The sequence below is a fragment of the Octopus sinensis genome, linkage group LG26 (genome assembly GCF_006345805.1).
Source record: "Octopus sinensis linkage group LG26, ASM634580v1, whole genome shotgun sequence".
Classification (NCBI taxonomy): domain Eukaryota; kingdom Metazoa; phylum Mollusca; class Cephalopoda; order Octopoda; family Octopodidae; genus Octopus; species Octopus sinensis.
The window spans coordinates 17,574,454-17,586,651 of NC_043022.1; the positions used below are offsets into that span (position 1 = coordinate 17,574,454).

The window sequence follows — 12,198 nt, forward strand, 5'->3', positions numbered from 1 at the left end:
CTGGCATACTTAGATCCTCTGGGGAAGGTTATTGACTGTTGAATTGTTAAAATATTTTACGGTGTGCTGCTCTTTTAAAGTCAGACAATGTGCAAGAGCCATATTCAACTGATTTGCAACACTTTTGTCATGGTTGGCCCTTAATTTACATTGTCAGTGCTCTTAAGAATAAGCTTGAGCATCACAGTTTCTGTGGCCACTGGGGAGACTTAATGTAATGCTAAATGTTCACACAAATGTTTGTCACAATTTGCTTTGTTTATTGTTTAGGTTCAAAGGTCATCGTTGCTGACGGAATACATTCCTTCAAAGTCCAGCAGCAATGCCAGCACCACTAATGTAGAGAAAGAGTCTGAACAAGAAGAAACCAATGGCTCAAGCCATGATCCTGATGTCCCCATGGCGGATGACACTGAAACAAGAGATGGAGAGGCTGAAGGTTTTATAAATATCTTCTCTTTTATTCTTTCTTCTTCACAATTCTTCAATTTTTAAAAAATTTGAAAAATAATCGAAATAAGTTTCTGCAATATTTTCCTCTTCATAATTAAGTTTGAACCCCTGGAATGCTACTTGCAAAGCTGCTGCTGCTGCTGTCCATTTTTACCACTTTATTCATGGCTGGGCTCACCAATGAAGCGAATCTGCTGCTTCTATTCCATGTCAAACAGGTTAATAAGACTTGGTTCTTACCCATATTCACTCTGACAAAGGCGGTGACCTGACGGAATTGTTAGAATGTCGAGTAAAATGCTTAGCAACATTTCATACATCCTTGCATTCTGAGTTCAAATTCCATTGAGGTTAACTTGGCTCTTTCATCCTTCCAAGTTTGATAAAATAAGTGCCAGTCAAATACTGAGATCAATATAATTAACCTCTACTGTCCCCTCAAAATTTGAAGCCATTATTATTAGAGGCAGCGAGTTGGCAGAATTGTTAGCATGCTGGATGAAATGCTTAGTGGTATTTTGCCTGTCACTACACTCTGAGTTCAAATTCTGCAGAGATCAACTTTGCCTTTCATCCTTTTGGGGGTCAATATAATGAGTATCAGTTGAACACTGGGGTCGATGTAATCAACTCATCCCCTCCCTCAAAATGGCTGCCCTTGTGGCAAAATTTGGAACCATTATTATTATTATCATCAATAATATTAATATGCCAATTTGTTCTTTTTGTACGTAACTGGCATGTGTGTCACACTTACTTCAAAGAAGTGAGTGGCAGAGTGAGAGAGAAAAAGAAAGAGAGAAAGAAAGTGAGTGAGAGAGACAGTGAGTGGCGATGGCGTTTGTTTTGTGTTTTTTAATGTTTCAGAGAGAAAGAGAGAGGGTGAAAGAGACGGTGAGTGGCGATGGCTTTCATTTTGTGTTTTTAAAATGTTTCATAGAGGAAATGGTTTATACAGCTTGATGCCCTTCCTAATACCAGCCACTTTACTACAGAGTGTACTGGGTGCTTTTGATGTAGCACTAGCACTAGTGAGGTTGCCAAATACCTGCAAGATAAGACCTTTCAGTGTAGTTGGGGTATAGACTAGAGAAAGAAACTATGATAGAGAGAGGGGCAGATGTCTTGCTGAATAGGGGAATATGTAGCTTTCCCACCTGGAAAGTGAGAAAGAGAGAGATGTGCAATCCATGCAGTATACATGAATATGAGACAGTTTCTCAAAAAATGTTCTCTAGCGCACAGCACGCTCTTCTTTTTCTACAGTTCTTGTCTCTGCACTTGCTGTGTGAAAACTCTGTCCCTGACTTCTTCACAGAACTTCTTGAAAATGCTTTGTTGACTCTGGTAGTTCTTTATTATAACTCTACCTGCTCATCAGAACCTTTCTGTGTAAGTAATGCCAGGATGGTATTCTTCTTATTCCTCTAGCTGTTGTTTAAAAAAAAAGCCCAACAAAGTGACATCAGTAAGGTGTTGAGTTTTAAGACCCCCTAATCATGGCCCAATTTCTGCTTTCAAAGAAAGCTGTAGTAATGACTTTAGTCCAACAAATTAAATGTGATGGATCAGGAAACTTCTAATTTTATATTTCATAATAAACATGTAAAGAAGCTTCAGTAACTCTTCACTTTTTCATACTGCTCTATATTTCAAGCTGCTCAATATTTCATAATGCAAATCTCTTGTTTTAATGATTTATATCTAATTTCAAACCTCTTCTCATAATTTCATTCCAAAACCTGTTATTAAGTTATGTTCCAAACACCATCATTTCAATAATGAAATAATTTATTAAATCTCTCCAAATACTGCATTATCTACAAACACTACTTTTCTTTAAGAATATGACCAGCAAAATGTTAAAATAAATAAAATAAGTATCAGTTACTGGGGTTGATGTAATCAACTTTTCCTGTCCCCTGAAATTGCTGGCCTTGTGCCAAAATTTGAAACCATATATAAATTATTTTACATGATAAATAGGGATCTTTTGAGTTTTGAATTTTTCTCCTTTTCTTCTCTTTGTCATTAACGAAAATTAGTTATTCAAAAATCAAGCCAAAATTATTTCTGAATTGGCTAAATATTTAGGCTGTTGGTGGGAATTTTAAACATTAATTTCAAATTGATAATAATTGAAATCATCATCATCATATGTCTGTTTTCCATGCTAGCATGGGTAGACAGATTGACAGGAGCTGGCAAGCCTGAGAGCTGCACCAGGCACCAATTGTCTGTTCTGGCATGATTTCTATGGCTTGATGCCCATCCTAACACCAACCACTTTACAGAGTGTATTGGCTGCTTTTTTTTACATGGCATCAACACCAATGCTTTTTATAAAAATTAAAATTGCAGGGAGACATAAACCTGAGATTAGAATTCTTACAACAAAATTTGGGTTTTTTCCCTTCAGTTATATTATTTGAATTATATTTTCACTGAAATAGTTTTAAGTCACTTCATTTATTTATGGAATAACTCAGGTTTAACAATTTGAAATTAAAAATCAAAATTACCATCTTTGAAATATATTTCTTCAGAATTTTAAAAATTTTATTTCCTTAATTAGTTTATTCATTTATTCCTTTTTTTCACTCAAGTAATTAGTTTTCTATTTGTTGTTGTTAATTCTGTTTGTAATGGTTTCTCTTTCATTTCTTTGATTTGGCTATCTTTCTACCTGACCTATTTTCATGATCTGTTTATTATACACCCAATTATGTCGGGTGTGCTAATTACTATTCATTATAAAATACTGCTGCTGTTGCTAATAGCTAATCTATTTATTACATTTTGTTGTTGTTCTTTTTCTGTATTAATTACCTTTTTTCTTTCTCTTTAGTCTGTTTCTGTTCAGACATCCTCCTTCACTCTTTATTCTCTTGGCATTCATTTTCAAAGCCACTTTGGTCTGCTCATTAAAAATGGGGCCTCATTCTTAGCAGCTTCTATCATGGTTTGTTTATTTTGCAATCTTTCTTCTGCTTACAGCAGCGATCCATTGTGTGTGTGTATGTCTATATACATACACATATGTGATAATGAATCTTCTAACTTATTAGCTCATATTAGCACACCTAAAAACTTCATTTCCAAGTCAGCTCGACGAATCCTCTTGTATTATAAGCTATATTCGTGATATTTCAAGCTAACTTTACTAAATTCTGTAATGCTATCTCCTTGTGTTGTGTCTGACCCATTTAAGTATTAAGTAACATACTCAAGGATGTCATGCAATCCTGGTGGCAAATCAAGACTCATTGTTTTGTCTAGTCATACTCATTCAGACATTTACTCTGTCTTTTCTTCTATCAGCTTTTGTCTATCTCACAGTTATTTATTATTAATCATATCTAATTATAATGGATAGTATTTCTTAGTATTTTCTCCTTATTTTAGGGTGGTGAGCTGGCAGAATTGTTTGTATGTTAGGTAAAATGCTTGTCAGCTTTCCTTCCGTCTTTACATTCCGAATTCAAATTCTGCTTGAGGTCAACTTTGCTTTCATTCTTTTGTGGTCGATAAAATAAGTACCAGTTGAACTCTGGAGTCAATGTAATCAACTTACCTATTCCCTCGAAATTGTTAGATATACTGAAATTTGAAACCGCTATTTTCTCTTTCTTTTAATCATTAAAAAATTTTTAAGAATGATGTCATTAGATTTTTTTTCTTTCAAATAAGATCAAGTGTTGAGGTTTTGAGGTAACTAAATTAACATTTTAAGAAAAAACTGATATTTTTATTGATTCAAACTTAATTTCTTGAAAATTCTTTATAGAATTTTAAGTGTTAATTTCAATTTTTTAAAAAACTATTTCAAATTTTTCCCCCAATTTTTGTTTAAATAAACATTTCAAAATTTCTCAAATTGAAATTTCACCTCCCATCAAGGATAGTTAAATTGAAATTTACATTACTTGATCATAAATAATTGAGCAGGAATGTGGAATGCATTTAAACCAGCCAACATAAGCCCATATATATCACTTGTTTTATGTTCAAACTAGCCAGATTTGGCCTCTTGTACCTGCCCTACAACATCATTCAAAGAATAAACAATCACATCATTGAAATCTCAAAGCCATGAGATAATGCATGATTAATTCAAAACAATGTGAATAAATAAGCATTATATTTGACAGAGAAGTAATCTGAATGGAGAAGTGTTAAACTTAGCCATAAAGACTAACAAATCTCTTGCCATTTATAACATGTTCTCTGTTGCTTATCTGAGAAATGTTTTTCTTTTTTTTCTTTTTTTTTTTTTTTTTTCACTTATGTAGACACTCATCCTAGCAATTTAATTTTTGACCCAGTTTTGATCCTCACTTTTAACCATTTCATACCAGTTATTTGTGGAAATAGCATTCAGTGTCCGTCAAGAAAGAGTAGAAATCAAAATTTATGGAGATCTGATGGAAAGTCTTCAAAGATAGCAACGAGTCTTTGACTTAAACCTTTAGCATTCAGATTGCTCCATCAAATGTAATACATATTCATTTACATTGTTTCAAATTAATTGGGCAATTATTTTGTGACTTTGAGATTTCAATGATGTGAAAATACATTGTAGGTAGGTATGGAAGGCCGGATCTGACCAGTTTGAACATGAGACATGTCGAATATTTTGGCCAATTTAAATGCTAAAGAATGAATCATGCATGATCTCATATCTTCAAGATTTTGATTATGTGATTGTTTAATTTTAGAATGGCATTGTGTAATGTAGGTGGGAGAGGCTGGATCCGGCCAGTCTGAACATAAAACGGGTGAAATATTTGGGCCAGATATGGCCATTGCTTTAAATGCTAAACAATTTGGGAAACAAAAAGGATAATCCTTCAAAGTAGAAATAAATTTGGACAGCAAACAAATTGAGAAAACATTAAGACTTGTTGATGAGTTTAGATCTGTAAATTTATGTCTTTTGATTTGTTGTGATCTGGACAAAGTACTTTTCTTGTATATCTTTGCAGTTCACTTAACCATCAGGATTCAAGTAGCACCTTATCTGGGATTGCTATCAGTAATTCAGTTGAGGGGTCATTTTTTATTTTAACAATATTTGATTTTAATTGTATGATGTGCTTCAGTTTTTTTTTTCTCTGTGTTTGAATAGGATCTGTTGTAATTAGTTATTAGGGTTCATGTGTGCCTATGGTTTTAAAAGGTCTGCAAATTTCGCTCATATCTCAATTGTCTCTGTTCTGAAGATACTAACTATCACAAATGAACTTTAACACCTAATTCTCAACAATCCACTTAAAAAGAATGCAGTGTCTGCCTGCTTCTCTCTCTCTCTCTCTCTCTCTCAAGACATAGTCTTACTTTGTACAATTTCCATAAGAATCTTGACCTAAAGACTCAATTGAAGATTAAAATTGATATTTTGGTAAACATGTTTTCATATATATTTTGGGGGTTCAAACACCAAATTAGTCTGTAACAAGACCATATATATATATATAGTTTTGTGTGTGTGTGTATACACACACATATATATGGTTTTGTGTGTGTGTGTGTATATATATGCTGTGTAAAGAAGTGCCAATCTCTAACTGTGGAGGGAACCTGTACTAGAGATAGACTCAGGAAGACATGGGATGAGGTGGTGAAGCATGATCCTCGAATTTTGAGCCTCACAGAGGCAGTGACTTGTGGCCGAGATTTTTGGTGATGTGCTGTGCTTGAGAGGACCCGTCAAGCCGGGTGCACCCGTGCTGGTGGCACTCAAAGAACATCCTTTGAACATTGGGCCTCACCGAGGCAAAGTAGTTGAGTTCCTTTAAAGCGTTGGGCCTCACAAAGGTAAGGTGACTGAGTTCCTTTTGAGTGTTGGACCTCATGAAGGTAAAGTGGCTGAGTTCCTTTCAAGCATTGGGCCTCATGGAGGCAAGGTGACTGAGTTCCTTTCGAGTGTTGGGCCTCATGGAGGCAGTGACCAAGATCTTTAGCATTATGTCATGCTTGAGAAGACCCATCAAACTGAGCAAATTTGCAGTTGTGACAGATACTGGTGTCACACAAATTGGCATGTAAATGTACCCCCAGTGTCATGCAAAGGGCACCTGTGCTGGTGACATATAAAAGCACCAATTACACTCTCGGAGTGGTTGGCATTAGGAAGGGCATCCAGCTTTAGAAAACTATGCCAAATCAGAATGGATTTTGGTGCAGCCTTTCAGCGTGCCAGCCCAGTCAAACTCATGTCAGTATGGACAACAGACGTTAAATGACGATGATGATGATCATCATCATCATCATCGTTTAGCGTCCGTTTTCCATGCTGGCATGGGTTGGACAGTGCAACTGGGGTCTGGGAAGCCAGAAGGCTGCACCAGGCCCAGTCTGATCTGGCAATGTTTCTACGGCTGGATGCCCTTCCTAACGCCAACCACTCCATGAGTGTAGTGGGTGCTTTTTACGTGCCACCTGCACAGGTGCCAGACAAGTCTGGCAAATGGCCACGGTCGGATGGTGCTTTTTACATGCTACCGGCACAGAGGCCAGGCCAGGCTGGCAACGGCCACGATCGGATGGTGCTTTTTACGTGCCACCGGCACGGAAGCCAGTCAGGGCGGCACTGGCAACGGCCACGTTTGGATGGTTCTCTTATGTGCCACCAGCACTGATATCTCAGCGACAATTTCCATTCATGTTGATCGATTTTGATTTTTGATTTTGATTTATATACAAACTTGCTACCAGTTTAAATATGTTTGAGGTATATTCAAACCCATAAGAAAACCATTCACTGTATGTTGTGACGGAGAAATTATTTTTGCTATAGACAGATCCTCCTCCTCATCATCATTTAGTGTCTGTTTTCTATGCTGGCATGGGTTAGATGGAACTGGTCAACTGAAGTGCTACACCAGACTCCCGTCTGTTTTGACTTGGTTTCTACAGCTGGCTGCCCTTCCTAATACCAGCCACTCCACAGAGTGTACCATGTGCCTTTTATGTGTCACTAGCAATGGCCATGTCTATGATCTCACTCAATTTGACATGAGTTCACAGCATCGCCTAACTAGAATTGTTGGATGCATGCATTTCAGAGTGGTTATCTCCTCTTCAGCAGCAGAGACTGGAAAGGCAGACATTGTGAACTGATCTGAGAGAAAGATCCCTCTCATGATATTCCTGTAATTGTTCAATGGCTGGTTACACTATTCAGTGGCTCAATGTAAATAAGTTGCAGGGTGACAGTGCTGAGCAGTGATGTGTATAAATGCAAAGTTGTTACCATTTCAAATATGCTTCAGGCATTTTCGAATCTGTAAGAAAGCCATTTACTGGAGCAAATTGTGCATCATTTATAACACGTTCACACACACACATGAAATGATGCTTGCAGTGGAATGTAATGTTGGAGATAAATTCTCCCTTAGAGATTTTGTTATTAAAAACACAGCAGGCTCCAAATGACATCAGTGGACTGTGAGACATTGCTGTTTTGATGTAATTTCACCTTCTTATAAAATGTTATAAGATATTATAAAGTATTGTTTTAAAATTTACTTGTAAAGTGACAAATTCTGCCGAGTTACATTGAGGAATCTCTTGTATCAGTGAATTATATTTATATGTGAATTTATTTCACTTTATAGTTTTCTTTAAGCATTTTGGTAAATTCCAAATATTTTGTGCTACTTTAACCCCTTGGTGCACTGATGTTCAATCGAAAATCTAATATTGTCTAAGAATGTGTACAATTCTTCTATATTTCTGTACAGTTATATAATCCAGTTGAATATTGGCTAATAATTTGTTTTGTATGGTAATATTTAAAGAAAATATTAAAGTTTTCATTGAATTTCCTGTAATTAGGAGGATTTGTAGGCAAAATTCAAGCATAGATTTAATTAAGAAGTTTTTATTAAGTTTTGTTCTGAACATCACATATATTGGTAAACAAAAAATTTTATGCAAATTAGTAGCCCCAGATATCTGTAGCTACTGTAGTTGTTGAGAATATCAACAGATTTGCTGCTTCTTTCTCAGGGATTGGTCAAATTGATGTAGACATTTCTGATGAGAATCCAATAAGATTTGAAAATTAATCAAGGTTTTTGATTGATTCTAGTTTCAGCTCATGAGCTGTGGCCATGCTGGGGCACCGCCATTAGGTTGTTTGTCATTTTTCTCAATCTATAGGGAAATTGCTACTAAATAGGTTATATAATTGTTTTTAAAAAAACCATTCAAAGTTCTCTCTTTTAGAATTGAATGGAAATGCAGAGGAATGTAGTTTAGTCAAAAATCTAGTTACAAAAGGGTTAAAACTGATGATGCTTACTTTTGAAAATAACTTTGAAATTTTTATTATTAAACCATCTATTCTGGCTGTTCGTGCTAATCTTTCTTTCTTTCTTTCTTTTTTTTTTTTTTTGAATATTTTCAATGATGACAAGTTATTTTACTTTCAGGTCTGCTGGGGCCCCCAAATGTGGACAAAAGAATGAGCTCAGGTGAGTTTTTATATCATTTAACCCTTCAGCATTCAATCCAGCCATATCCAGGGGCCAAACATTCAACCTGTTTTATGTTCAAATCATTCACATCTGTTCCTTGTATAGGATGTCCATGTCGAGAAGGTTAGCGTGTCAGCATTACAAACATTATTTTACAGTATTACATCTAGGGAGGTAAACCTCATTCATTTCAGTAGCTTGCCAATCTAGTAAAACTCCAAAGGTCATGAGCCCTGCCCTTCCTCTTCTCCCCACCCTCCTTTTTTTTTGTAACTGACTGTGAACCAACAACCATAGAGTGTTGAGTTCATGTGAGGCAGCTGCTATTTGTGATGAGAGGAAGAGGTTTCTGGTTGTGAGAAGGTGGAAGTGAGAGAGAGAGAGAGAGAGAGAGAGAGAGAGAGAGAGGGTGGAGTCTGTTGGGGTGGAGTATGGAAGAAAATAAAGGAAAGAGAAAAGGGTTAGGGAGAAAGAGAGGTATGGAATTTGTTGGGGGTGAGTAGGCCATGGAAGGAAATTATGATAAGGATTTATTGTTGACAGTGCTTAGATGCACTCTATCTTGTCAGAAAAGAATAAAAGAGAGGATAGAAAGCAGCAAGACAGCAAAAAAGAAAGAGCCAGAAGCATGTGCACAGTCATCATCATCATCATCATCATCTTCATCATTATTGAATGTCTGTGTTGAACGTTGGCATGAGTTGGACAGGATCCAACAAGCCAAAGGACTGTGTTAAGTTCCAAAGCACAAAAGGACCCCAGAAAAAGTAATGAGTAAAGGAGCCTTAAAGGTATATCAGGAACAGAACTAGCAAATTTTGGTAAGCCTGGAATTTCTGAGGGACATGGTATACCCCTTTTCACCTCTCATTTGTGGATGGTTAATTCCATGCTTCGACAATTCTGAGTATGAAAAAATGTTTCTGTGTTGGTTTCTATCATCATTTAACGTCCGCTTTCTATGATGGTGAATAATCTTGGGCTTCTACCAAGATAGCTGTTAGACATTTGAAACATGTTGATACCCAAAGAAGCAAAAATGTCAAGATGTGATTAGTGATAGATGGTAGGTATTGGATATTCTGTGTATTGATATTCTGGACAGAATAAGGGTCCTAGACTGGAGAGGTGCAAGCTGAGTGGACATATCATAGCCATATATAGCTTTAACCCTTTAGCACTCAGATTATTCTGTCAGATGTTCTCTGCTTCTTTATTCCCCCTTGTTTTGAATTAATCACACATTATCTCATAACTTCAAGATTTCAATGATATGTTTGTTTATTATTAGAATGACCTTATAAGGCAAGTGTGAGAGGCCAGATCCAGCCAGTTTGAACATAAAATAATAAGTAGAATATCTGGGTTGGCTATGGCTAGATTAAATGCTAAAGGGTTAAATAACTGGTGAGGGGCTGATAAAGGTTTTGTGAATCTGTGCTGCTTCCTCTTGCCTCCAACTTCACCATCGCCCACCCCAAAAATGAATTGATATAACTACACTTCTACCTTCACCCCACCCCTTCCAAAAAATTGATGTCCACTGTTGACCACGCTTACCGTGTTTCACCATTCACTGCATTCACTCATATCTTCTGTCTCTGTCCATCAGCTACTTCCGTTTCACCCTCTTACCTGCCCATTCCCCCACTCCAATCATCTTGACCATTCCTCTTATATTCACTTTCCTCTAACTTGAAGCAACACCTTGACCCCTTTTCCCCACCATCTTCTCTCCTTTTCCAACCTGGGTAGCCATTTATCTCCTCTACACCAAGACTCCCGTTTCTTTTCCTCTTTCACCTGACACAAATCCCTTGATATTATTCCCAGGCTCAGTTGAGAGACCTTGTCTAGCAAGGTACTTGGTGACCTCACTGATGCTTGTGCCACATGGAAAGCACCCACTACAGTCTGTGAAGTGTAGCAAGGGTATTCAACAGGTACCAAAGTGGACATTAGGGTTTGATGCAGTGTCTATATATAGATTTAATCATGAAGCATTGTCTAATACATGGTCTGATCAATAAGTATCCGGACTGTTGCCATAGTAATGAGGCTAAAGCACTCACACAGAGGGAAGCCACTTGGCACAAATTTACCTTGAACTCTGCTGTTAGTGCGCACTAAGTTTTAACATTCTAGCTCACTTCCACTGTTTACAGCAGTGCTTGGAAGGAAGGTGTGTAGCGTGTGATTGTCGCATTGACCATGACAAAGAAAGTTGAGCAGAGAATCTGCATCAAATTTTGTCAAAAACTTGGTGATATCTGTGCAAAGTTTTCGTCATTCTCAACACAATCAAGGAGATCTTGTACGACCGAAAACCAAGTGTCTTTTTGGTCAACTGAAAGCAGTTTTGGCACAAACTTGGCAGACATGTGTCTCCTACCCAAATATTCAGAGATAATGGACTGAACTGAACCGTAACTTATCTGCACATCCTCTAATAACTCACGGATGGTGAATTCACAATTTCCCCTCACAGCTGCACACACAGCTGCCATGTTTTTCTCAGTTCTGCTGGTTGCGGGTCTTGACAGAACATTCATCAATATCAACATATTTTCAGCCATTTTGGAAACGTCTGAACCTCTCGTGCACTTGTGTGCAGCTCATACACTCCTCTCCAAACACTTTCTGCAACTTTGCGTAGGCCTCCTAGCAGGTATCACCACGAGAACTTTCTCTGTCATGGTCAATACGACTATCACACGCTACACACCTTCCTTCCAAGCACTGCTGTAAACAGCAAAATTGAGCTACAATGTTAAAACTTAGTGCAGAGTTCAAGGTTAATCTTTGCCAAGCAGTTTCACTCTGCATGCTTTAGCTTTGTTACTATGGTAACAGTCCAGATACTTATTGATCAGACCTCTCTCTCTCTCTCACTATATATATATATATATATAAATATATATATATAAATATATATATATATATATGAATGGTTTTAATTATTTTTAAAAATATAAAATGGAAACAATGCAAGTTACAAGAAAATTAATAATCCAAGTTGATGGTTTATACTTTCACCTTGTACTTTAGTGTTTCAGGGTTAGGACCCCTTCTTTAGGAAAAGGTGGCTTTTACCTTTACTGTCAACAGAGGGCTTCTCTCTGAAAGTCACGGGCAGATTGTATGATGCTGAGTGAGCTGCTGCACACTTGTCAAATATGGACTTTACAATGTGTAAAACATTCAAAAAGTCAATGTCTCCCATGCTAGTGTGCATGAACAGCCAAGTGTAGAAGAACCAAGA

At 37.0% G+C, this 12,198-nt stretch overlaps 1 protein-coding gene across 2 annotated transcripts in view; it reads left to right on the forward strand.

Annotated features, from left to right (window-relative positions):
• The window catches only part of LOC115224747 (polyhomeotic-like protein 2), a 50,903-nt gene that overhangs the window by 24,136 nt on the left and 14,569 nt on the right, over positions 1–12,198 (forward strand). For both annotated transcript variants that reach the window (XM_029795638.2, XM_029795639.2), the window contains exons 7-8: positions 271–439; positions 8,892–8,933. In XM_029795638.2, the coding sequence (XP_029651498.1) occupies positions 271–439; positions 8,892–8,933 (211 nt within the window). The remainder of the gene's footprint in view (positions 1–270; positions 440–8,891; positions 8,934–12,198) is intronic.